Source organism: Strix uralensis, chromosome 8, assembly GCF_047716275.1.
Source record: "Strix uralensis isolate ZFMK-TIS-50842 chromosome 8, bStrUra1, whole genome shotgun sequence".
Classification (NCBI taxonomy): Eukaryota; Metazoa; Chordata; class Aves; order Strigiformes; family Strigidae; genus Strix; species Strix uralensis.
The window spans coordinates 24,259,116-24,286,989 of NC_133979.1; the positions used below are offsets into that span (position 1 = coordinate 24,259,116).

The 27,874-nt window shown below is 38.3% G+C and overlaps 1 protein-coding gene across 3 annotated transcripts; it reads left to right on the forward strand.

Moving 5' to 3' along the window:
* Positions 1-14: 14 nt before the first annotated feature.
* EEIG2 (EEIG family member 2) lies at positions 15-27,784 on the forward strand. 3 transcript variants are annotated; one of them, XM_074876682.1, is made up of 11 exons: positions 16-263; positions 15,178-15,298; positions 15,928-15,957; positions 16,461-16,577; positions 17,812-17,858; positions 21,625-21,731; positions 22,682-22,777; positions 23,332-23,518; positions 23,610-23,737; positions 24,129-24,198; positions 25,338-27,784. In XM_074876682.1, the coding sequence occupies exons 1-11, from the start codon at positions 25-27 to the stop codon at positions 25,378-25,380; spliced, it is 1,185 nt and encodes a 394-aa protein (XP_074732783.1). In that variant the 5' UTR covers positions 16-24; the 3' UTR covers positions 25,381-27,784. The 3 variants fall into 3 exon arrangements, with proteins under 3 accessions (XP_074732785.1, XP_074732783.1, XP_074732784.1); XM_074876683.1 differs by having other exon boundaries at positions 25,343-27,784; XM_074876684.1 differs by lacking the exons at positions 24,129-24,198; positions 25,338-27,784 and adding an exon at positions 23,835-24,107 and having other exon boundaries at positions 15-263.
* Positions 27,785-27,874: the final 90 nt, after the last annotated feature.

A 27,874-nucleotide genomic window follows, 5' to 3' on the forward strand; every position in this document is an offset into this window, starting at 1 on the left:
GGCGGTGCCGCCCTCGCCCCGGGCATGGGAGCGGCGCGGGGCGGTGGGCGCGGACGGGAGCTGCCGCGCGGCGCCGAGCGGGCCTGGGGGCGGCCCCCGGGGAGCCCCCGGCCCATGGCCTTCATCATGATGAAGAAAAAGAAGTTCAAGTTCCGCGTGGAGCTAGAGCTGGACGAGCTCTCCTCCGTGCCCTTCGTCAACGGCATCCTCTTCTGCAAGGTGCGGCTGCTGGACGGCGGCAGCTTCACCGGGGAGTCCTCCCGGTAGGTGCCTTCGCCAGCCCAGCGGCTGTCGGGACGCCCCTCCCGCCCCCCCTCCGCGGGCTGCCCCGGCGGGGCCGCGGCCGCCCCTTTCCGACGGGCTCCGCTCGAGCCCGGGGCTCCGCCGAGTCGCCGGCCGGCTCTGCGATTCCTCCGCCCGCTTCTCCGGTCCTGGCGGCGGCGAGGCGGGCTCCGCTGCTCCCGCGGCGCAGCGGGCCGGGCGGGGGCCCGGGGTCGGGAGCGGCCGCGGGCCGGGCGGGCGGGCGGGGGTCGGCGGCCCGGTGCCGGGAGCAGCCGCGCCGCAGCTCCCGGCGCTAGCGGCTGACCCGGGGCTTGTGGCGACTTCGGTCCCCGCCGGGGCCAGCGCCGGCGGCTGCGGGCGTGCTGCTCGCCTGTCCCCTCGGGGAGGGCAGCGGGCACGGCCGCTCAGAGCTCCCGTGGCACGGCGTGCCACCGGGCAGGCTGGCTGTCTACTCACCCCCACCCCGCCCCCGCGCCACCGGCAACAGAGTAGAAGTGCCAGCACTTGTGGATTCCTCATCCGCCGCTTGAAGTCGTAACGCTTTCAAACAAATATTGAGGCTCTTAAACACTGAAGAACGGGGGACATGAATCCATGAGCGGATGAGGGTTGTCCTAGAGAAGCCGGCCGCTTGTGCCGTAACGCCTCGAGCGGTAGAGCTGCTGATGGTGCGGGTAACGGGAGGGGGAGAAATTTCCTGCCACCAAGTCTGAAGTCAGAGCTGTTCCGTGAACGTGAGTTGTGCGACCTTAATGTTTCATTCTGTTGGACACTGGCTCACTGTGTTTCGTTCTGTGGATTTTGACGTGGAGAATTAACATAAACAGTTTCATGGAAAACTCCTCTCATCTCCTGTGCGTATTCAGGTCATATGCGTTACTGACTTCGTTCACGCTTAATTCTGCGGTGCAAGTGCAGCAGTAGACAGGTGTCTTCTTTTTTTTTTTTTTTTCTTCTTCTTCTGTGCCTCATCAATAGAACCGCCATCTGCTGTGACAGTGCCTTCACGATCCACTAGTAGTGATGGGTAAACAGAGTGCAAGTGGGTTAATTTTTTCCAGGTACCAGGCAGAGGCAGAACCTTGTCAATAGGAGGGGTGTGCTGTGGCTTCGGGTCTGGGGAGGAGGCGGCTGCCCTCCCGTTACACTTGTTCATGTGGTATGGGTTATTATATTACTTTAATGTTATTACAAAACGGATTTACTAAAAAATGTCTCCTAGAATTCTGGGAGCAGACAGAAATCGGTAACAAATCTATGAATATTCGGTTATTGTCTTGTTAAAATATTGCAGTTACAGAGCTCGTCATATTATCTGCTTCTGATTCTGTAAATAGAAATAATTAAGGAGAATAAAGAGCATAAAAGTGGAACTTTGGCCTAAAACGTCCTTATTCAATAATTCCGTTATACTAGCATGTATAATTGAAGATTAATTTTGCTTCTGTACGATTGGAGGGTCTTCAGCTCATCAGTGTTCTGTTCTCATTTCTCGTCTCTCTTTTTTCTTCAACATTTTTCTTGTGAGCGACTTCTTCATGAGTAATAGATGATGATGATAATCGTGATTTTAGGCACTAATGTGCCATTACTGTCCTAATGCAGCCCTTACTGCCTTGAAGTCATTTTCACAGGCTGATATACATCTTCTGGACAGTATTTTAAAGGAGTTGATTTCAGCTGAGGTGATGTTTTTGATACATTGTTGTGATCTTAGCCTTTTTTTGCCTTGCCTGTTCATGATGCTAAAATTAAAAGCTTGAAAGCACACATGCATATCTTTATGAATGGGAACAGTGTATTAGACTAAGATATGCATGATAGGAGGTAGTATGTGTATGTAGGAAGTGTGACGATGTAAAAAATGGTGTTGAAATACTGTGTTGGAGTCAAAGAAACTTTGAAATTCTTTAATTTTCTTTTTCTGGGGGTATGGCTTAAAAATAAGAACAGCAGTGAAACACGCTGGTATATCAAAGTCCCTGTGCGTGTAACTGCTCCGTTCCTGCTGGACTGAGAAGTGTTGAGGTATGCTGGTAGGAAGGTAAAGAAATCTTCTGCAGTGATCCTTCAGTGCCAATTTAGGGAGTGCCTTTGCTCTTGGCTTAAGAATTAACAGATGGATTTTCACAGTGGTGATTCAGCAAAGGTCAGAATAAATAAGGAAGAAATTAAGTTAACATCAGCGTGGCAGCATTTCAAAACTTGTCAGTTGCGAACTTTTTTAAATGGCCATCGTCATCTAGTTGCATGCATTTATTAGTTCCATTGTGAGCTGGCAGTCATAGCCTTAAAGCAGTGATCTTTGTAGTGTTATAGAAGAAGTTTGAAGAACTCCATTGTGTTTCTGAAAGTGATATACAAACTCATTTCAAATATTGTATAATACATGGGAAAACTGACCTTGTCTTCTTAATAGTTTTTATTTTTGTTACTGACTGAGGTCTAGTAAACTTTGGGGGATAAGTTATTGAGAATTAAGTTCTCAAGCTGGTACTGACACAAACCAATACCCTGCTGCCTCTTGCCTTAAGCAAGCAAACAAACAACAAGAAGAAAAAAACCAAACCACACAACAAAAAACCCAATGGGCAATCACATCAACAGGCTATAACCCAGCCTAGCATTAACAGCATTTTATTTCGGAAGTTTACTCATTGAGAAAGAAATGTGAGAAAAACACGGGCTGGCAGATTGGAATAAAGGCCTATATGTAGTGAGTTGCAATGAAAACAGATTCAAGCGGTCGGTCTCTTTTCAGCCCTGTGTGGATCATGCTGTATGAATCATTAAAGCCCTGATCCCACAAGCAATGTGATACCTACCTACATCATCCCTCTGAACACCGAAGTGGGATGAAAAGAAGACAGATGAAAGTTCAAGCTATTGAAAATATTTTTTTCACCTCTCAGATCTTTACTGAGATAGATATGTAAGAAACATGTTGGGAAGACATGGTCCATGTTATTGGAGACTTGTCAGAGACCAACTACTTTTCTGGCTGACACAGATGTGTGCCTGAAGCATATAGAAATTCTGTGAGCAGGTAACACCAGCCTCTATAGTGCAGTACACAGTAACCTGGTTCATGTATAAAGAGCAACCATATTAATTGTTTACATATCACTGTGGGTTTTTTGTGTTTGTATGTATTTTTTTTTAGTACTCTAATTTGAAAACTTTTATTTGACACTTCTCCATGCGTCTTTGTGAATATTTACAGTAGGAAAATAAAATATAATGCTAAATGCTTAATTAATTGACAAAATATTCAACTTCAAAAAGTAATCTGGTACTGGCAAATAATATTTTGATCAAAGGACATTGATCAGCCATGTAGTAGCAGTGTTTAAACAGGGGGAACATTTGAGTGTGTGTGCAAGTACAGAACCCTGGAATTCTAGGGAGAATGAATGGGTAATGAGCTTTGACTCTACAACATGGAAAACCTTGAAGGGAGTTGTGGGAGTGGGGAGGTTTTGGTTGGTTTAGTAAACTGCCAATCAGTCATACAGCATAATTCCTGCCCTCTCCCTCCAGAAATTGCTTTCTGACTTATGGATATTTAGAACAGTATTTTTAGATTTTATAACAAAGGGTGGATTTTCAGCAAATAGTCTGTGGATGTATGCGAGGTTATGCTAACAAGCCTCATTTTCATTTAGAAAAATGTCTAGCTTAAGCCTGGCTTTGTATGTGGAAAAATGTTTTTCTACATTTCTATCTTTCCCTTGGCCAAAAATAATAGATCTCTCTCTTTGAAATTGGATATATTAATACAGGGTACTTGTGCAGATTCCAGTATACTACGTATCTATACACTGCCTGCTCATAAAATACATGCACATAATGTCTACTGCACCATGACACAAAAGTATTCCAGGGTAGAAATTACACCTATGAATATTTTGAACAGAAAAATACTATTTTAAGGTATAGACTTGACTAAATACTAAGCATATTTATTCAAGGCTAGCCCAATGCAGACATAAATACGTTGAAAGTATAGGCTGTCTGCAACAGCCCTCATTTTAATAGGCTGAAGAAATAATTGATGGGCCCCCAGAGTAGATAACTGCTCATAGGCTGAGTTGTTGCTCAACCAGCAGCAAAACAGCAGATGGGATATGAGGAAATCAAAGAAGTTTTGGAAAGTAAAGGATCTTATTTCTTGAGGGTGTACTTTGAACACTCTATTGTATAGACTTAGGCTACAGTAGCTGTAAGCCTGGTAGTTACATTTTTAGCTTGATTTCCACCTGCACCCCTCTCAAGGAAAGGACTTCTTAGTTGGTGTGTTCTTATGACTGCAGTCTTCAGTCTGGTTGTATTCCCCTGCCTTTGAGATCTGATTTCTGACACTTCAGACTGCTGATGTTTCTCTCTTCATTCTTTTACAAAACAACATTCAAAACTAAGAAGCTGATTATGATTGGTATCTGTATGACAGACTAGGAGCAGCTGAGAACTGTAACTTTTTCATCAAAACATTTTATTCTCCAACAGATTCTGGGGAAGATTTTTTTTTTTTATGTACAGCACACTCTTGAGTCCTGAGAGGCAGTCTCAGAGATCTTGCATTACTTGCATGAATATATTCTTATTCCTAATAGATACGGGTTAGAGTACGTAATTGTCTTCTGTAGAAATTGATTTCTTATCTTCCAGATAATAAGTACTTCTTACTTCTAGTGATGCTTGGCTGCATCACTTGACTGCCTAAAATTACATCTGGTTTTTGTGACTTCAGCAAGTACATTTTCTGCCTCACTGAACTCTTGAAATTGCTTTTTAACCATTGTTTTTCCTATTGCTGCTATTGCATTTGAGAGAGAAAATTTATCCTGATAGTAATACACCTTAACCATCTTTCTGTTTTTAAACAAAAGTACTTATTAGAGAAACATACCTGTCACATGGAATTACTGTCCCTATCACTCTTGTCTTCCTGCATGATGTATGAACCCTGTTGACAGTCTTCAGAGTTGGTAATGATAATGCTACTTCTAATAGCTTTTTCAGCTGTGACCGGATTTGCAGTTGGATAAAGTGCTGTGAGGCAAATTGGTGGTGGGATAAAAATCCTGGCTTGCAATTTTGTAGCTGCTCTCTTCAGATTCCTAAATGTCCATTTAGTTTTTTCTCAGTTGTGAAGAGACTTAGTTGAGCAGTTTCCAGGCCCCATCCCTTTGTAGAGAGGAAGAGGTAAGAAGTTTTTCTCTACACAAATTATAACTTTTTTTTTCCTTAATGTATTTTCTTTGTACCTTTTCAGTCTTTCATTAGTAGTTACAATAAAATGGGTTTACTCAACAGATTTAGAGAATATGCTTGAGGAAGGTCAGGTGATATACAAAGATTGGCGTGGATATTCTGGACAGGGCTCAAGGGGAAGAAAACAAGGCTAAAATGTTAATGGGAGAGTTCATGTACAAAGGTGGAAGAACAATGGTGTGGAAATAAGAGGGATGAAGAAATCAAATCTCTGAAATAGACTGGAGGAAAATCAAATAATTAATCAAAGGAGTAAAGAAAATAAAATTAGATGTGAAGAGGGTCATCTTTGGGCTACAGTAGGAGATGAAATGTACGGACTGCATTTTGCATGGGATGTAACTGGTTATTGCAGATATGAAAAGGGCTCATTCTTGTGAGACTTCTGCTATTGTAACTGTAAGTACTGGTAAGAGATACAGCAACAGCTAGCTTTTCAGGAAAAAGTTTCTGAAAAGAGATGTATGACAGGCATCTATTAAAGGGGGGGGGTGGGGTGAGTCTCTGGCTTGTGCAGGAGAATAGGCACTTTGGTTTAAAAGAGCTGGTGATGTTGTTGGTTTTTTTCCCCACCCGTGACCCCAGCACAGTATGTGGAGCACAGTATTTTGCTGTCATTGCAAACTTGCCATTTGTAAGCACCATAACACTTGATTACCTTCATATTTTAATGACTATTTCTGTTCATGGAATAACTTAGGGTGGAGGGGAGTGTTAGAGATCATGTAGTCCAACTTCTTGCTCAAAGTAAGGCTAACTTCAGTTAGATCAGAAAGCTCAGAACTTTGTCCTGTAAACTTTAGAAAATCTATAGGAATGAGGATTCCAGTCTTTGTAGACACCAGCCCCTCTGCAGACTTCATTGTGAACATTTTTCCCCCCCTTATTTTATTGGAATTTCTCTTGTTATTGCCTCTTTTCCTTTCTCTGCTCCCCACTAAGAAACATCTGGCTCCATCTTCTATCTCGATAGATGGCTGAAGATACCAATTAGATCTTCCTTCACTACTTCTTCAGATTGCAAAAATCCCACGTTCCCAACTTCTTCTGCATCAGGTGGTTCATCCCCCTCATCCCTGACTCCAAACCCACATCTCACACTCCCTGGACTTGTTTCAATTTATCAGTGTCTCTACCCAGACAGGCCCAAAACCAGCGCAGTGCTGCAGATACAGCCTCACAAATGTTCAAGAGAGAGGAACAATCACTTCCTTTGAACTGCTGGCTACAGTCTTGCTAATGCAGTTTGCCCTTCACAGTGCTAATTTCCTTTGAGGTCTCTGCATTTGCCTGTAACCAGCAGGTTTTCCTAAGTAAAAGTATTCCAGAGCAGCTAAATTTGCATGTGATGATCGGCTTATACATACTTTATAAGAAATACTTGACATGAAATGTTGCTAAAGATTTAACCTGTTTATTATGAGTAAAAACGTGGAATAGAAAATGATTGCTGTTAAAGGTTTTCATGTACTAACAGCAAATTAACTGAGGAGTTGTGAACTGTAAACAAGTGGAGCTCTTCCTGCAGTGCCAGCTGTTTGCTGGTTTGCTTAGTGCTGAAATTTGTGAAACATTGAGGCTCTGTTTGTAAATGACTGGTTTTGTTGGATTTTTTTGCAATGCTTAGGAAAAAATGTTTTTGTTGGAGAGAATGTATCTTCTTATATGCCTCGGGCATGGAGGAAACACAGAATATTAAAAAAAAAGTAAACTGTATTCCCAAATATAAGAAAGAAATTGAAGCTTTGCATAAGTTATTACTGCAGTGTATACTTTGGAGATCATGCTCTGAGCTCTAACTTCAAAAGGTGCATCTTTCTATATGAAGACTAAATTTAGCATCCTGGTTATCAAATAACATTTTAAAGTATAGCTGGGCATTTGAAAAGTTATATTGAATATTTTTTGCTCCTTTTTAGCTCAAAGTTCTTTAAAGGTGATGAGGTTGGAATTGGTAAATGCATGGGCAGCATGTATATGTATTAGAAGCATAGAATATATGTGAATAAAATTTGGTACTGGCGTTGGTGCTAGATCTCTTTTTATTTGCTTTAAAATACCTATGTTAATTTCATATTTGTCTATCTGTGTTTGGGTTTACTTCCAACTTAGCACTAAGGATTTTAGTTTAATTTCAAAGTGAAGGATCTCTTTGTTGGGTGATCTTGTTTATATTTTTGTTTGTGTGTACAGTAGAGATATTAAGACCATGAGTAAACCCTATTGTTTGTCACTTCAGCTGCGTGGGTCTAAACCAAAGACGACTACATTTCTGTGCAGTAATTTTAGTCTGAGGTTCTTAACGCTTCAGAAATGCCAAGCTACTTGGCAGATCCTGGGAGACTGAATAGTAGTGCACAGTGTTTTGCTTGAAAGTGGACTGATAAGACAGCCACTCAGTTGCTCTGGGAGCCTGTTGCATTGGTAACGTATCTTTCCCTCAACTGTGAGACTGCACAAATTTTAAATGGAAGTAGATTTTGGATAAGAAGGGTGCAAGAGGGTATTCTTCTCTTGCAGGCCAAACCATTATGTGTTCTCTAGTGTAAATGTATCCAACAATACCTTCCTAATGCTAAAGGTAGTCTAGGAAAGGTCAAATCTTACTGTAAAGTACCTGAACCACTGAGGGCACTGAAAGTGTGGCAGAGAAACTGTTAGATTATAGGCTAATGCCTTAATTCCTGTCTCTGTAAGGTGGGAGCATGACACTGGCATTCTTTGTTACGTGCTCTGGCATTCTGCAGAAGCGAGCTGTTTGGGTTTAGAGAGAGAGAGATAAAATACATATACGAATGGGATATTTTTCCCATTTTAAAAGACTGTTTCCTACACTAAAAACAACTCTGTGTTACTCCAATCTAGTAAACACTGTATTTGTATCAGAGGGACGGAGCTAACTGTATCAAGTTTATTCAGCCAAGGGTTGACTGAAGGAAGCTGTTAGGTTAACTGATAAAAGTTCATATGCACACCTGCAAACAAGTGCAGGAAGCAAAGGCAGGGGCAGGTGGAGGCGCTAAAGGAATACCCTGCCCCAGCTATTCCCAGGCCTGTCCCAGGAGCTGTCAGCCCATGAAAGGCTCATCTACACAGGGGCAGGTGGGCAGCTGAAACGATGGATTTGGACAAGGGGACACCCTGTCCCGGCCCCTCCCAGGGCTGTCCCCGGATCGTCTCCGCCCCATGGTCCAGGCAGGAAACCCATCCTGTTGAGCTAACACTGCAGCACCTCTTGGCCTGCAGGCAGTTGCTGCATAGTGCTATGAGACAATTATGGGATGTTTAGGGGAGGAACTAATGGTGGAGAAAGGGATGAATTTAGATGATTTGGGGAGGAACAAGTGTGGGGAAAACAGAAGGTTAAGGGGATAAAAGGGCCAGTTAGGTATAAACAGTTTGCTAGTTGGTGCATTTGTTTGGCTAGGCCCTGTTTCTAATCAGTGCAGTCTATTGTATCTTCACATTATACATTCTAACTCTTCCCTTGGTGCAGGGTGCTCTGTTCAGTGTGTACAGGGCAGGTCTGAGTGCCAGCGACTGGAGACAGGACTGTGCATCAGAGGGCCTGGGATGTCTGTGGTGCCAGCAACAGGAGAGACCTGAGTGAGTGGACTTAGGTGCCAGCCACAGGAGTGGGACTGTGGGTCACAGGGGCCTGTATGTCTGTTGTGCCAGCAACTGGTGTGAGGGAGAGTCTTGGTGCCAGCAACTGGCCTGGGACTGTGGGCCAGAGCACCTGTGTGCCTGGGTGCCAGCAATCGCAGAGAACAGATGAGTGAAACCAGGTGCCAGCCACTGGGGTGGGACCAGCCAGGAGTCCGAGACCTGTGTGCCTGTGGTGCCAGCAGCTGGACCAAGTGCAGGTGTGCGAGTGTGTAAAGGCTATTGGGGATCAAGCTGGACTAGCTGTCGAGTAGGTGGTGTAGCCTAGGAGCCATATATATATGGGCCTTGCTAGCAGACCTCTGTCCTGTTCAGCCGGAGAGGGGAGCGGGGTGCGGCTGCTGGTGCTGGCTGTCTCTGCGGGTGCTCTGATCTGCATGGCCAGCTGTGTGTGTGTGACGTGCATGGGTGCTTACCGGGAATACATCTTCAGCCTCACTACCGGTTGGATCTGGGGAGTAGAGCTGCAGCAACCTCCGTTCCCTTGGGTTGTCTCATCAGCGTGATGTATTTTGCCCTACAAGGAGCAAGCAAAACTTAGGCAATATTGGAAAAGTTGTACTTGCTCAGAGATAACTCTTTTCAAGGCATTTTATTCACTTTGGACTCGAAGAACCTCGTCTCAACAACTCCTAGAAGTCCGAAGCAACCCTCCCATCAAACTACCACCTTGAAAAAAATAAAACCAATAATATTCCCATTTATCTCATGGGGTGAAAAAGCTATTTTTTCAAGGTATTTATAGTGAGTAGGTAACTCATGTTCTGTCCAAAAGCTGTAAGATATCTAAGTAAATACCCCTTTCCTTAACATAAAGAAGCGTACTGACCCAATTGACTCCAAAAGTATTTCTAGAAGTAGTTTAATGTGAAAATAGTCTGATATAAAGACTGAATGGCATCTTAAAACTGAAAACAAATGCTCCCAATTTTTTGTTTCTTTGGTGACCAATGATTCTAAAATAATTGCACTAGAAAAACAATCCGTTTAATATAATCATCCCCATGTGGCTAAACGTTATAATTGGCTGTCTAGAATAATTCAGATAAAAACTTGAATAAACAATTCTCTAATTAATGGAACACAGTATTTCGGTAAATGCCCACAAGGAGTTTTGGCTTCTTTATTTCTAAGCTTCTCCTGCTAAAGCTTTTCCAAGAAGGGATTTTTCTCATGACACTTAAGGTCCTTAAAAGTGATTTATTTTTGCATTTGTAGCTATTTGCTGAAACAAGCCATTATTCATATCCTTTATCCATGTGAAAATGAACAAACAATCTGCTGGGCATAAACACCTTTCAAAAAAAAAAGCGCCCATCACTTGTTAGCAAATTAGGACGAGGAGTTGACTGGATTAGATTTGTTGTTTCTTTTGTGTTGGTTTTCTTGTTGATTTTTCTCTTTTGTGGACCTAAAGAGAAAAAACAAGACTCTTATTCATCATTCTAAATGGCAATTGTGTACAGTACATAAAATACATACAGAAAAAGACTTACCTACAGCAGAAATCTTGCCTTTGAAATGTAGTCAATGTGAAATTGTCTCTCTAAAGAAGAAAACAAATTGTTAAACTGATGGTAACTTAAACTATACTTTGATTCAATTTATTCTTGGTTAGGTCTTACAGATGCATTCATCAAGTTACATACTAGGTTGTAGTGCTTCAGTGTATTTGAATGCATCTTAGTAACTAAGATCTATTTTGATTCATAAAACAACTGGTTTTGCTTTGCATGTGGTAAAGTGACTGTGAGGCTCATAGGAAACTGACTCATAACGGAAAGCTTTCTCTAGCATGCCCTGTAGCACAGGCACAGTTGCCAAGAAGTTATCTGGGTTCATTTCCATAGTAACCAATCAATGTAACTGTTTATTTGCTAAAGGCCTTGCACTTGGACCAAGAATCTCATAAACTTAGATATTACTATTCAAAGTTAAATGTTCTGATTATTTGACTGTTTTTTCAGCACAAGGCTAATAACTTGCTAGTGCTTTTCTTTACACAAAAATTACCTTCATTAAAATATGTCCAATTTTTCTTTATATAATGGAATCAGAAGAACTGTTTGGGGGTTTTTTTGCAGATTGTGTACAAATGTTTCAAATATCTTGTTTTTTAAAACAATGTGCCAGTGAAAAAAACTAATGATACTTTTTTGATGTCCTTATGAGGAGGAAGGTGTATTCCTGGTTTTACTTGATTTTATTTTTACAAGAATTAGAGCATCAGTATCTCTTAAGTGATGCATTTTTACTATAACTTTTACTTTCTTGTTTGTAAGAGAACTTAAAAACTGATCATCCTATTTAATGCTTATTAAATTATTTGCCTGAATAAATCCTGACCTGTGATATGAGGGGATTGAGTCTTACAAAAGCATAGTGGTTTTGTGCTATCTTCCTTACTGGAAGAATGATATACATAGTATTGGTATGTTGAAATAAATTCAAAATCCCTAAAGGTTTTAAGAACACTTACATTGTATCTTGTTACTTTAATGTTCACTGAATTATCTTTTACTGTAATGTTAGTGATGTCTGGAATACTATATAACTGTACAATGTAAAGCTGCTTTGACTATAGTTTGCTGTAGCAGTAGAAAGCTGTTCTGAGAAGCAGGAACACAACCTGAACCGTAATACTGAGTTGTACAAACATTGTTTTGGCCTTATGAGTTTACAGAAAGTAAAAGCAAAAAGTATGATTAACTGGAAATGTTACAGATGTAAAAACTGTACAAGAACTTAGCAAAATGATGACTAGGAGAAGTGATTCTGTTATTGGTAGTCCCAGTGGTACCCTGGGTGATAAGGGAAGAGTGGTAAGGGTGATGACAACTGTCCTACTTGTATGCTGAACAAATGCTATGAGAAGGGATTTTCTGACCTTTATGGATGACAAGTGAATGCTTTCAGTCTTGCAGCATTGTTTTATAGCTTTATAATGAATAGCAGAAAATCTACATTGCTTCTAGTTTTCAAAATGACACTCAAGGCTGGAATTGTTTTGCAGATACTGGATGCATAGTAAGGTGCAAATGCAGGCTCCTTGTAAATTCATGGCCATAGCTGATACACCTGGATCTGGAACTAGAGACAGAATGCAGGAGGAGGTTAAGTCAAAGGATCATTAAGAATTCTTGCTTTTTTAAACTTAATAAAGGTTTGTATAATTGCATGAATTTTAGTATTGATTAGATATTTCTGGTAAGACTTAATTCCAGTAATTCTTTAAAGTCCAGTAAAACAGACATACAGCTAAAACAATCACTTTGTTTAGGCAACAGCATTTTTAATTATCCTTTTAATGTAGAAGTTTTTTAATTATAGTGGTGTGTTAAAACTGAGATTCTTACTCTGGGCTGAAACTAGATATAAAATCTGATTCTGGGATTTTTTGTGTCTATGCATGTGGGGGTTTTTTTGTGAGGAACACTACCATTGTGTCAAAATGTGATGGTTTTAGTGAAAGAAAATCTTGACCAACCATATCAGTTAATCTGCATTCAAGTTCACCCTCCTGCTCAGTCTTTTTAGTCTAACAGGCTCCTGAAAGTGAGGGTAGCTACCAGCAAGGTTGAGGCTGTGAGTAAGTCTATTGTCTTTCAGTACAGGAGGCCTGTTGCTTCTGATGCTTGCAAGAGGACATTGGTATTGTTTCGTAAGTTTCTAGCATTCTCTGATAGAACTGTTGGCAGAAGGACGAGAGTACTGCAGTGAATTTAATGACTTAAGATAGTGACATAAATATCCCTTCACAATCTGAAGCAAAAATTTGTAGCTAGACAGCTCATGAAGAAGGTTTTTCTCCTTTTTCTCCTGCTTGTAGTAAAACTGTTTTGATGTTGTGGTGTTTTTAAGAGAGAAGAGGGCCTTTTATTTTTCTGGTTTTAGGTTAAGCTCAAAATGTTACTTGGAAAAAAAGAACTTAAGAAAATCAGTTCTGGAGATTTCATTTCTAAGTTACTTTGGGTAAGGTTGGACCACTCTCATCTGCAGAAAAACAGAGTGTTCTCAGGAGTTGAATTATCTTTAAGCACAGTGTATAAAACCTGCAAATACGCAAGCCCTAGGTACCCATGCACTTGGATAGCTGTGTTCTCCTTGACACTGGACGTGTAGTTGACTATCTTCTTTACCTGAGAGGTTAGCAACTATCACATTAAGTGCTACAGTAGTTATTCCTAAGCCTTCTAAGTGTAACAAATGTTAGCAGTCATCAAATATCCCCTTTAAGGTTGTATTTTTCTTGATGACTTCTTGCCTGAGTCTGTTTCCAGTAGAGGATGTAACTATTTGTAATTTGCCTTTTTTGAATTCTGGTTCTATTCTGGATTTAAATAACTCACATACTGGCAGTTTGGGATTTTTCTTTTCCAAAGCACTGGCAAGTTTACAATGTAACAGACAAAAGGTAGATCGTGGTGTACAGAGCCTGTTCCTTTTAGGTCATATGCTTGAATATGACTCAGCGTTGTATCATCAGAATCCGTTAGTCTGTTGTGGTCATTAAACTGACTCATTGTAGGCAGGCTAGTTTATTCCCACCTTAGGAAGTCACAGTGCCACTGTGCACAGCAAATTGGACCTTTTGCCTGAGCCTTACAGTTCATCATTTCTCCGCAAGTGTGATAAACTTTGACTCCAGTTTATATGGAACTGTAGAATTCTACCTCTGTTAAAGATGTCGGACTGGATCTTCAATAATAAGCTGCTGTAAGAAGTTAATATAGAACATAGGAATGTATGTATTAGAAAAATGGAAGAGAAAGAAAAGGACAAATACTGCTTTAATATGTGAAGACTGTACTTGAATGATTAGAGTGGTAGAAGAAATTATCAGTTTCTCCACAGTTCTGAGTTGAGTTTAGAAACACGGGACTAGAAAAAGAGCTTTTGAACACTGAGGCAGGTCCCTCAGAATCACAGTCCTTATGTCCCCTCTTATTGATAAACTGGCCATCCTTGTCTTTAATTACAGTAAGATTTTTTTGTTCCTACTTCTCTTATTTGAAAGCTGTTGTACAAACTTTCTCTGCGGTTTGAGACCTTGTAATTTTCAGTTTTAAATGGGTGTTTGATTATGCCTTATTTTGGTCCTAACCACTTTTCATTTGACTTAAAGTTATTTGGTCTCTAAAGTGTTTGAATCACTAGTGTATTTTTATTATATGTAATTTTTCCTTACAAGATACAGGAGTCTTCTAGTTGTCCTCCCTGTTCCTGTTCATTTCGGAGTCTGTTCTTGTTCAACCAGAGTTACCCAAACAGAATAATGTGTTCCATTTGAGCCTTATGTAATGACATTAATATAGCTGCAAGAATCCTACATTTTGCCTTTTTCTCAGCTGCATCATACTGTCAGGTTGTAATCCTCCTGTGATGAACAAATCTGTTCAGATATTAGTTGTCTTATGTTGCTCTCAAATGGCAAGCTCCCAGTATGTAGCTGAAATTCTTGTTTGGTCCAAGTGCATTAATTTGTATCTGGTTATTTGTGCATCATTTCCTTTGTAATTTTCCAGGATTAAAATTTATCAAGTTCTGCTTGTATGATGCTCCCTTTCTCTGTATTGAAGAACTGCTTGTCAAAGATGGTATCTTGAGGCCATTTGGAAGTTCAGCAGTGTGGAAGACAGTGCCTGGGAGCTAATGTTCAGGAAGACTTCACTCTCCTGAGGCAACCTGGAGAAATCATGGTCTCATTCATTTGCAAAAACACATGGCTGTTGAATTTTTCTGTAGGTCTTATATTGTGTTCAAGGTTTGAAACAGTTATTGTCTTGCCTACACCAAGAGAATGAAGAACGATTATTCAGGCATTGGAACAGGTTTTGCATGAAGTGACCACTCTACAAACAGTGGAACCAGTGTTTGTTCTTGAGCTGTCCTATTGCATTTTATGGTCCTGAATGTATATGCAACTAATACTAAGTATATGTTCTCTATTTGCAGGGAGGTAGTACAAGCAAACTGTGTCCGCTGGAAGAAAAAGTTCTTATTTATGTGTAAAATCAGTGCCAGTGCCACAACAGGGATTCTGGATACTTGTGTTTGCAGGGTGTCTGTACGGAAGGTAACTGGCAATTTTTCCCTCCTCTCCTCTTTTCCTGCTCCTCCTTCACTTGTTTTGGTTTAATTTTTAAATGTCTGATAAACTTCATAAAGCAAATTTTAGCTGTGCATGTGCCAGGTATTCTCCTAGCCAAAATTTCATAGTAATCTCCTTAATTACCTTAGTTTAACTAATTCATGGGTTTTTATGTTCTTATTGAAAAGAACACTTGTTCCAGCAGGACAGCAAAGGAATCACTAACCAGTCTTTATAAAGTTAGCCCTTTCTAGATATTTCTAGCAAGCAGCAGTAAACTTAGAAGCCTTGAACTGTGCTAAGTACCAGAATTTTGTATGCAATGCTTCCTACCTTTGGAGCTAGAGCCAAATGCTGGTTGGCAACAGGCACTCCCCCTCCTCCTCCTCCAACCCCCCCCCCCCCCCCCAAGATGACAGTCTCCTGCTGGCCTGCACTGAGGACATTATTAATACCAAGTTCTAAATGACAACAGTACAGCCTAGCAAATGTGTGCTGAGCTATTTTAAAATGAAGATTAGTATTTGCTTTTCTAAAAAAACAAACCAAATAAACCCCAGTCAGTATCTTTAATGGCTTAATGGCATGTCTTTTTTTTTTTTTCTTTTTTCTAGGAGTTAAAAGGAGGAAAGGCATATGCAAAGGTAAACTGAGATGTATTGAATTTTGCCTATGAATTAGCTTTTCTTTCTTCTCATTTTATGCCCTTTTAAAGTAATTTCAGAATAGTACTCTAATACCCATGATTTCATTATGTGCGTTATAGTGACACAGTGGTGTTGGAATTCTCAATCAGTGTGTTTAATAACTATATAATAATTTTGTACGACCAGAATGTTTTTTCTTTCAATTTAGTATGTTGAAAGGGTTGATGAAAGTAAACCCTTCTGCATGTGTTTACTTTTAAAAATAAAGCAAGCTCTTTTTTCTCTTGAGACTTTAATTTTTAACTGAAAATAGAGCTATGCAGAATGTGACACTCAAAGTTTGTTTTCTGCTTTTTGCCTTGGGCCACTCCCTTTAATAGGCATCTTCTTACTCATATTTGAGAGAAACTGCTGTTGAGTGGCACTCAATACTGTGCATGTAGCAAGTACCTTCATTTAGTAATATGCTTACTACTACCTTTGTAATTTTCTCTTAACAGCTGGGATTTGCAGATCTAAATCTAGCAGAGTTTGCAGGATCGGGAAATACCACTCGACGCTGTTTACTGGAAGGTTATGATACCAAAAATACAAGACAGGATAACTCCATTCTCAAAGTAATGTTTCCTTTTATCATACTTAAACTAATAAAGCAGAGAACAAGTGGTGTTATTAAGCACTTAATTCAAACACATTCAAACACTTAATTCAAAACACATTTCCTTCTTTCTAGAAGGAAAACTATTGAAAGTAAAAACATCAGCATTGTTTAGAGACAATCATTAAAATCCATGGAGTCAAAAATAGAATTTGTCCTACTCTTTGAAATGGAGAGGGATAGCTGTAAAAGAAAAGCTTTCAAAAGGTATTCCTATTCCAACAGGAATTGAAAAATGGAACAGGGAAGCACGATGAAAAAGTTAATACAATCATATAAATGTAGCAATTATATCTTTAAGACTGGGCAACTTTCTAGGCAGCTTTTCTAGGAGTGAATCTCTTAGTTTGTTTATGTATAAGCCAGCTTCAGCATCTCCATGACTCCTGGAACTTTCCCTTTTCTATTTGATAGTAATCAGTGTAACAATTGGTGAGCGTTGTTGGAAGAAACCCACCCTGCTGCTCTCTCCTATTAGTCCAGGGAGTTTAAAAAATTGAATAAGCTGCGTTAACCTGAAAATAATTACATACAGAATGTTACAAGTAAATTTTTAAAAAATTTCTTTTCCTACCAAGACACTAAGATTAATTTCTCATACTATTGAGTATACTGTTTAAGCATGCACTTTATGATTTCTTTAAGACAGCCATAGACTTTTTCTGGAAAAAACTTTTAATTGATGGCTTTGACCCAGCTAACAAGCCTTCTCAATGCATTGTTGTCCTATGGCATTATTTACCTTTTGTGGTTTTGCTTCATCTCTGATGTTAGCACAACCAGTTCTCATATGCTAGCAGTTTGCTAAACACTCAGCAACGAACATACTTCAGCACCCACTGTTTTAAACAATATTCTGTTTGCTCATTATTCTTTCAGATTTCCTGTCTCTTTATTTTCCCCTTGAAGTCATCTTAACTATTGATGATTCTAAGATTCTTCTTGATCTATATGTCTTTTGCAGAATCTTGTATGTGTAGCTACATTACTTTAAATGCTATTTTGTGGTGTTTGCAAGTCTACTAAGAAAAAAGATGTTTTTACATAGATGTGTTTATTTGCATATGGGATTATGACATTTTATTTTACTTAAATGTAAGATTTGTGGCAAGTATAAATTAGTGACATGACCACGTATCACAGACCAATTTAATTTTTTTTCTTACAGTGGGTTTTGTTTTCTTAATGTGTAGGTTTTGATCAACATGCAGCTAATGTCTGGAGACCCATGCTTTAAAATGTAAGTTTATACAAAAAAAAAAAATCTGTGTGGGATAGTATTTTGGTTATACATTCGATCTTCAGAATTACTCTTCTAATTTGCATTTTAAAAGCTCTCCAATCTGGTAATATTATTAAAAAAAAAAAAAGGGAAGGGGTTGGGGGGCACAAAAAAATGGGATGGTAGCTGAATAATGGCTAACATGGTAAAAATACTACTAGAAGTATCATAGTTCTTGCTGTTAAATAGTACTGTATAGCCTGTACATCTGTAATTAAAAAATAAATAAAAGACACACTTCAGGGAAACTGTTTCTGCAGCAAGCTTATATTAAAATACTTGGTATGGGGTGATCTAATACTTGTGTTTGGAAAATGTGCTGTTACACCTTTTATTCACAAGTCTCAGATGATTTTAAAAGATTTATTTAAAAAAAAAAACAGAAGTGTGATATGACTCAGTACAAGAGAAAGCACTTAACTGATATTTACTTAGCAAAGACATTATGCAACTTAGTAAAAGATACAAGATCTGAGCGGGGAGGTAGCTAGGAAAATATACTGCTATGTATTGAGGATCCTTTGGCCTCATTGTCTTTAATCTGTACTGAAGGAAATGTAAGTTTTGCCAGAGTGCATTAGCTTCCATAACTAACCACAAGACAGAAAAATCACGCATGCTAGGGAAAAGCCTAGTAAGATGAAATTGTTGCCTTCTTTCTAATAAGCTGTTTTGTTATGAGACACCCAAGCTTAGTGGATAACTGAAACAGTGCAACTGGCAAGCTTCCTATTTCCAGAGAACACCACTATCTTGCTAACCGTGACTTAATTATCTTGATTAGTAGGAAGTGAAGAACTCTCATATGTCATTTGCATTATAAGAGATATTTTATAACAACCTAAATGCCATTAATTTTAAGGATAGGCTTAGAGAGATGTATAGAATCTGCTTTCATGAATGCAGTGTACTTGCAAGTACTTGCAAGACTCTTAATGCCACTGCTTTTCTGTAATTTAGAATGTTGGTAGACTGGGTTGTTTGAAGGGTATGTGCTTTTCAGTTTAATGGGAATCTTTTCTAATTCAACATAACAGTAGATGGCAATTTTGTCTAGATCAGGTTTAAACCAACTTAGTTGTATTTTACTTGCACAAGATGTCTGGGGGAGGGGTTGATGAAGTAATTCTTTCAAAATAAATTTGATCCCTTGAGTTCTAGTTTAACTCAAATTTTTCTTCAGTTCATGTCAATAAAAAATTATTAAGGGTTATTAAGCATAAAACATCTTATAAGGCTCAAGAAATATCTAAGCTACAGATGAGGAGATGCTTGAAGAATATGCAGGAGATCTATTACTATGTGTGCCATATTCTCTTAGTATCTGTTGTTCGCTGCTGACGGAAACAGGATGCGAGGCCAGACAGACCTTTGGTCTGAGACAACATGCTTGTTCTCATGTTAGCCATTTCAAAAACAATCTAAGGCAGAGTTCCAAGTATTACATGTAACTTGAAAAGAAAAAATGAGCTTAAGGAAAATAATTTGGAAAAAATTGCTAGCTTCACCCTTGTTATGTCAATCTCTACTTTTTTGTGGAGGTTCTCAACTTTCATTTATGCTTTCAGACTATTATGGTGGATCAAAGGTATCTTCCATTGTAAAGATATAGCGTAGCAGTTTGTAACTACGCACTGAACCACTTCAGTACAGATTAGTTTTTTAAATCAAAATACTCTCATAAACTGAATTAATGTAGGCAATCAATGTCCCTCTGAATAATCCAGTGAAGAGGGATAATGATCTCATATAGGCTTAATCTGTAGCAGTAAACATATACTGAAGTCTTCCTTAAATAAAAAAGATTGTGTTTAAAGTTCAGGGAGGCTGCAGCTCCAAGAAAAGCAGCATGATCTCCTAACTCAGTCTGAGGTGCAAGTATGAAGTAACTCATGACGCGTAGGTTTTATTAGGACAATCGAGAACTGTTTTCTGTAACAACTAGAGACTTTGTGCATTACTGCTGTGGCTGTATCCTTACCGTTGTTTCTGAGGAGATCTGAGAATGTTGCCTGCACCAGTCTAGCTCAGATGATTCACGGCAGGAACTCTTCAGTGTCCCCTTGCACCACTAAAGGCCCTTTCACCTCTCTTCTAACCTTCAATAAGAAGAACAGAACACTGTGAAATCTCATCTTGTGCATACTGAATAAATAGTAAGAGGATATTATCTGAATTTGATTGGGCAAAGCTTTTCTGTATCCCTGGTTATTTACTAACTCTTGATTTGAGTCAGAGGTATTAACAAATACACCACTGATACTGATAAACAATTTCTCAAAGGCAACTAACCAATCATTAGTCTTGTATGCTAATAAAACAATGTATTTCTGTACTTTACTGGCTGTTACCAAAGTAGTTGAAATTAGTATCTAAATAGTTTTCTGGCTCCCTAGGAAAAAATCTCTAACAGAAATTATTCAGACTTGGCATTTTCTTCCAAACTGATGATATAACCATTTCCTGGAATGTAAACTTTCAACACAAACAGAACAAAAAATTTATCTAATCCAGATGTTCTTCGTAGAAGGAAAAATAAACCTTAAAACAATTTCACAAGCTGGAATCAGCTACATATTTTATGAAGAAGCCTAAAAGGCTTGATTTTTGATCTGAGGTGACATCCCTGAAAGCACTCAGTTCTTGCTTTCAGAAGTATGTTAGGCAGTTAAATCACACAAGCATTACATTTTCAGAAGTGCTTTTTCTCTTTCTCCTTCTCTCTCCCAAACATGAGAGGGGATATATTACTGTACATAAAGACAGTGACTAATTTATTGAATATGTCAAATCTAAAAATGTCAACAAATATTCATTTGTACGCAGACCAACAGTTTGTTCTCAAAATCAGAAATAACAAAGCATTAAAAAAACTCTAGGTAACATCTTGAAATGTATTTTAGTTGTATTTGCTTGCAAGAGATTACTTCTGCTTTGTCATTTTCTAATTTGTTTCTTTTGCACTAGCAAAACACAAACTTAGAGGTTTATTAATTTTTATAAAATATCCTTTGATCTTGGTATAAACTGACACAAGCATTTAAGCTTTATTAAAAGCTTTTTTAATATTGAACCAAATTTAAATTATGTCATACATGACGCTTTTTTAATTTGCAGGAGGTAGAATTTAGAGGGGAATACATGAAGATGGTAACATAGGCCCCTTCATTGGGACTGGGAGGGTTATCAGCCCAGAATCTCCTCATGTACTGTAACAGAGATGAAAGCAAGCCAGGAGTATATCACAGTGCATAAGCCAAGTAGGCCAACTGTCATGCCGGCTTGTTGTTTTTTTTTTTTAAAATTTAGCATCTTGTCATGTATTCCATGAAGTACTGAATTATATATATTCTTACTATGTAAATTATCCTGCAATTCATACACTTTAAAGGAAAAAACCAAACTTCAAAATAAACACATATCACTCCACCAATCATCAAAAAAACAAAAGCCTTTCCAAGGATCCCAGAAGCCTGAAGGACTGAGGGCTGAGCAGGTGGATTCTGTAAATGTCCTGAAGCTCAACAGCAAAAGCTTTTTTTTATTTTTTTTTTTTTTTTAACAGGGGGCTAGGCAGCATGTTTTCAGAAAAAAAGCTACAAGCCTATTAACATGAAGCACAGCATGAATTATGCCAGCTTACTTGAAAAGAAAAATCTGTGCTGATCAATTTGAAGGAATTACATCAAAAGTACAGCAAGTCTTAACCACCTTTTTCTTACAGGCCTCCTTCCACAGCAATGTCTATAGCAATTGCTGGAGAATCAGAATCATTGCATGAAGACAGGAAAGGCGGAGAAAACTTAAAAGTAGTACATCTGGGCATAGCAGGTATAAAATAATGCTCTCAATTTCTCAATTCTTTTATAACTGGCTTCATAGCTTCAAGGAGACATACTAAATACTTCAGATCGTAAAGGGATGCTGACAGTTGGCCCACAAAGGGACCTTCTTTGGTTTTTTGTAGAGACACACTTTCCTGGATAACACCAGTGGAATCTCTTTTACTTTTGTAACGGTTTATTTAATGGAAAGAAAGAACAGAAATTGGATTGATAGCCTGCCTTTCTTTTAACATTTAAAATATTTCATTTTCTGTGTGACACATTTCTTGATTTGCTTTGGATTTGTATTTTGACTGAGCATTAAATTTTGCCCTTGATTTTCAATTTACGAATCATAGGCATATGTATAACTGAGTAAATTTTGAGTGGTAAAAGTCCTAAGTATTGTTTAAAATTGAAGTATTACTCTGAAATTTAGACTAGAAAAAAAAATACTATTAGAACACTTTATTACAGCTTGAAATTCGGGATTTTTTTGCTGGGTTTGGGTGTGTGTGTTTTTACAGGCTTCAGGCTCTTACTAGCTTAATTTGCACCTTAAACACATCTTCAGATCTCTTAATCACAGTTACTTTTTCAGGCAGAAAACATCTAGCACACCATTCTACTACGGTACTGTGGAAAGCATGGTGATCTCTTCACAGTGCCTACAGTGTAGACACATCTAAAAAGACATTTCATATAAATCTTTCTAACCCAATGGTACTTTCTGTTTTACTCAGACAGAAATGTATTATGATTTTTTGGGGGGCGGATGCATATTTGTTAACATATGTGGTACTTTTGCAGCACTTGAATCTTCAAAGGGTTTGTAGAAAACCAGTGTCAAGTCCCTAATCCCTCTGAGAAATCTGACATTTGAGTCTAATCAAGATTACAGGCAAAGTAATAACAAAGCTGGCTTTAGCAACAGTATCTGACTTGCACGTGTTGCAGATGTCTCATCAAAGAGTGCCTCAGTCCCAGATGAACTTGGTGCATGTGGACATTCCAGAACATCAAGCTATGCAAGTCAGCAGTCGAAACTGTCAGGTAGCTGTTAACAATTGCGTTATGAACTGTTGGGATTTATTTACTTTCAGTTTTAGACTGTAGAAAATAAGTATACTTTACATGTTTAAAAAAAATGGTTTGAGGTTGAAAGCTTTTTCCTAGGAGTTTCAGATGTGGGGAGGGTAACATTTTTTTTCCTCTTAAAAAACACAATGAATTAGCTGTTTGGATGTGAGACAGCTTCTTCCCTTAGCTCCCTCCAATTAAGGTATCTGAATGAGATTTTTACCTCTTCCATGTGTAAAAACAAGTAACTTAAATGGAGACTCTAAAAGCTGAAGGGGGAGTAATGACACCAAGTTGTTATATGTGTTAGGAAGCAAGAGCTATTCAGAACAAAAAAACCCCGACGTGTGCTAGAATACAAAATCCGAAGTGAATTGCCTAGTCGGTGGCCGTACGTACATTCATAAGGCTTCTGAAGTCTCTAAGAAGACAAAACACAAATTCTGCTTTTGGGATGGTAAGATACAAGTAATGACCTTGGCTATCAAGAACATACCTAACCTAGCTCTCCTGCACTTTCCCAACAGGATATAGCACATGTCACTCTAGATCATCCAGTCTGTCTGAACTCTGCCACAGGAGAAACACCTCGGTGGGTAGTACCTCAACAGGAATTGGAAGTATTCTAGAGCCCTGTGAAGAGGCTGAGCCAAAAGTAACTGAAGCTAATACTGATACATCTGTTAAAGGTGCATCATCAGAAAAACTTGGCAGGTACACTTAACTTGAAAGCCTTTCCTAGCAGAAATAAAACATAATTTACTATATCACTTTTAAGAGCTCTAAATATATTTCTTTTTTGCAGGCATCCTGTAAAGCAAGACTCTGTGGAGTCACAGCTGAAAAGAGTTGATGCTACCAGAGTTGATGCTGATGATATAGTTGAAAAAATACTCCAGAGTCAAGACTTCACTTTAGACTCAAGTGCAGAAGGTATGGAGATAAATAAGAAGCTTAGGGAAAACTGGTGCACGTTACAGGCCTTAGGAAAATCCACTCTCTTCATAGTCCCTGTTGCTTGTAATCATAGGGACTGTGCATATGGATCACTGCATTTTCTGCTTCATCCTGTGTCCCAGAAGTTGAAAAGACCCTTGCATGACTCGGGTAACTTTCCCACAGCGTCACTTAAAGCCTGAAAAGAGCAGGGGAAAATCTATGACGAAGGTAGTTTCTCCAACCTGAGAAGCTTGGGGTTTTTTATTACTTAAAACATCTGCATCTGAAAGTATCGGTTACAAAACTGGCAGATATAAAATTACTTAGTTTTAGCTAGGGCAACGTTAAAGGAAGCTAACATAGGTTATATTCCCTTGCTTTTTAGAAGAAGGTTTGAGATTATTTGTGGGCCCTGGTGGAAGCACTTCTTTTGGAAGCCATCATTCATCTAACAGGTATGTAGCCTGAATAAATCCATAGGTAATACTAAACCAAAATGCATCTTATACAGCAATTATTTTAGATATATATTCTTGATCTTTGTATCTTTCTGTTCTGTATTGTTTAAAAGCACCAAAAGAACTAGATTGTCAAATTTTAAAACAAAACACATAGGTTAGTTCCAAAATAGAACTGATGTGTCAGCCATAAGAATTAGAACTTTTAGCGGTTCTGAAGAGTCTCAGTTCCAAAGTCTTCACATATGAGGAATGTTTCAGTATGGACACGCGAAACAGGAACCAGTTTGAAATCTTAGCTCTATAGATTTACTGTGTTACTCTCTGGAGCTGGAAGGCAGTCAATAATGCATTGAAAATCATAAAATAAATGCATTTTATGCGAGTAATATTGACAGTTAAGATAACTCATTGGCTTATTTGCAAACTGGGTGCACTAATGTGCAGGGGTTGCAGAGCACACTACAGTAGAATAGAGAGATCTGTGCTAATTCAGTTGTTGGAACAGTCCAGGCATTATACTAAGTCCAGAATATTATACTAAGGCAGAGCTTGCCCTATTAATTTTTACATAGTACTACAATTTGCCACGTAAAACAACCCACTATGCTCTGTCATGTGGGGGGTGAGGCAGCTTTGTGTACAATTCAGCGTGAACAAAAGACTGGAAGACATTTTTCTTGTATCTTAATATAAGAAGACTATCTGTTTTTTTAAACACATTTATCTCCTTTTGTATACATGTAGGTAAAAAGTATTAGCTGCATATGATACTAGCTGGGGTGGGAGGGGTACCCAAAAGGTAATGTTTAAGGAACTATAGAGTCCAAAGGTAACTTGTCAGTAGTGTTATTTATCATTCTTCATTTTGAGTGTAGCATAACACAAAATGCTTTAATGCATTAAACTCTAGGTTACTCAGTGGCATGGTAATTACGCGTGTTTTCTACCCTTCACATTTAGCTGTTCTGGTTGTAGCTGTTTGGCTGGGGTTTCTTTATTGGGGTTTTTTTGGGGTGGGGGTGGTGGGGTGGTGCTGGTTGGGGTTTTTTTAAACAGTAAACTTACTGATCTGTGATACTTGCTGTTTAGCTTCCACTTGGAAGTGAACTAACTTCTTTCAAACATTCTTTCAGAGTAGGATCTGGAGCATATGAGCAGGTGGTGATAAAACGCTAGACTAGAATGACAAACGAAAACTTGGAGCTCTGGCATTAATACTTCTGGCTTTGTTTGCTCTGTTACAAGAGCTGTGAAAGCCAAAATGAACTCAATGTGATCTTTTTTTGAAAAGTAATGGAATGCCTCTTGCTCAGAGCTTCATCTTCTGTGGTATGAAGGCAATGTTTAGCTATGTATACCTTGTGTGAGCACTTGGACTGTTTTTGTAAGCTCTATTTGACGTTAGTGGAATTACTTGCTTTTTAAGTTGTGTGAAACATTTTTGGAAGCATGATGAAGTGAGTCCCATTTCACTATTTTATACAGGAGATCACTTATGGCGATGTACTTTGTTTGTAACTTCTTTTCTAAAGAAGCTTCTGAAAGTTGGTCTTAAATGAACCTGAAGAAATTAAATAGTCAATTTGATCCTACGTCCCATTTTAGTCTTACAGAAGCTAATTACTTTTATCCAGTCAAAATTAAGGCCTCCACAAAACAGTTCAGCTATGTTTTAACTTAACCAAAACTTATTTAAGAGTACTGAGTCTAACTTCATTGTGAGACTGAACAGTAGAGCTGAACTTTGATTTTTAAAAAACCAAAATAGATCTAAACCAGCCAGTCATCAGTTGTGTTAACTGTAAATGAACTCCAGAGGCTTAAATGCATCAAATGTGACATCTGTTTTTGTGCAAGTGACAAAAGAAATGGAGTTCCACATCAAAATACTGAGGGACAGTAGTGTATTATCAAGAAAGCTGGCTTGATTGTTAAATCTGGAGTTCAATAGCTGCTTCCACAGAAAGTCACTTCAGTAGTGCATGAACCTTGAGATTCAATGGGATGGTACTGTTTACAAACCTAGGCAGTAGTTTACTACCACTTAGAACTTTTTATTGTAGCTTACTCCTTCACAGTTAGTGTTTTGCTTGTGTTTTGAATGTGCCTTGCAGGATTGGGGAGGTAGAGGGAGATTAAACTATTTACCAAGCAACTTAGGCTTTAAAACTAGGTAAACATTTATGCTATAATCAATATAACTTATTAAGAGAAGCACTTTATTGTAAACATACTCTGAAAAAGTCTTACTGTGCAACAGATTTATTGAACACTTCCCTTCACTATCTGTCCACTGTTACATTAAGGTCAATGTACTGTATTTAAATTTGCACAAATAGTGATTTGCCTGACAGAAGAAAGATGAAGGATCTCTTAAAATTTTCATTAAGAATTACAAGAGAATCCATTTTTAAAGGGTTCAGGCTTGGCTCTGCTCTATTTAATTGCAAACTGCAAATGTCCTTAATTTTGTTATGATTAGTTGTATTGTTTATTAGTAAGGCTTGTAGTAAAAAATACAAATAGCATGGCCATTTCTGAAAGCTCTGAATGCTTCAAATTCTGTTCAGAGTGATGTTTGACACCCTTTTACTGAAGGCCATATTTAAAAGATTAAATTACGAAAAGCAGGCTTTCTTATCCATAAATCCATAGTAGAATTATCAAATTTTATTTGTGTTTTTTTAAGGAAAGTTCAGATTTTAAAGCTTGAGTACTGTTATTGAATATGATGAACAAGAGCTGTTTCTCAGTTATGGTACTTAAATACTTTTATTTCCTACTGTTAATCTCTTTAAAGTGTTTTAATGGGTAATAGAATTAATACAAATGTATCTTAGCCGCTGTTAATAAAAGTGTGGTATTATCCATTTCTGTCCTCCACAGGAATTTTAAGCAGAAACCACATAACTGGTCATATACAACTATCTCTCAGAACACGACAGTTTCCTTGCCTATTATACAACTAATTTATACCAAAAAAATCCTCCTACAAGCCAAAAGATGCATGAAATTTGAATAAATTAGTTGCTTTCAGTACTCCTTAGCACTGCTACATTTGTTGACAAAGCTATTAAAACCAGTAGTAGTTAGATGGTAGCTTAAGTTTACTAGAAAAAAATAGGCATAGTTTGAGGAGAACAGACTTTTAAAAAACATTGTACAGCTACTTACATAATTAAGGGCATTTCCATAGCCCAGATTTGTATTCTATGTTAAAAAACAGAGCTAACTGCCATAGATTAGATACTTTGTTGACTAGAAACCAATTATTTTCTTGCCTGAGCAGATCTTTACGTGGAAATCAAACTTTTAATAAAACTGTATCCTACTAATTTATTGTTATGACTTCGAGTTTCAACTCTTTAAAGTGATTCTCTAATTGTGCACATTTTAAGTGGAATGTAACCTTCCTATTTTGATGTATTTTTTTTTGTAAACTGTTATAAGAATACTGGAGAATCTCACAGTAAACTGTTTGGGATGTGTTGGTTTGTTGTTTGGGGTTTTTTTTACTGTATTTAAATACAAATCTCTCAGACATTCAATAAACTCATGTCTTCAGCTTGCAATAGTTTAAGCAATTAATGTCTTTTTCATGCAAAACCAAACTTAACTAGAAGTTTGTGTCTATTTCAGTTTCTCTACTGCTTTTCAAACTTTACTTCTG

Excerpts from the sequence above, each read along its gene's own strand:
- EEIG2 (XM_074876682.1), top strand. The coding sequence starts at position 25 with ATGGGAGCGGCGCGGGGCGGTGGGCGCGGACGGGAGCTGCCGCGCGGC. Across the intron at positions 264-15,177 it reads TTCACCGGGGAGTCCTCCCG|GGAGGTAGTACAAGCAAACT; the intron begins GTAGGTGCCTTC and ends CTCTATTTGCAG. Across the intron at positions 21,732-22,681 it reads AGTACATCTGGGCATAGCAG|ATGTCTCATCAAAGAGTGCC; the intron begins GTATAAAATAAT and ends CACGTGTTGCAG.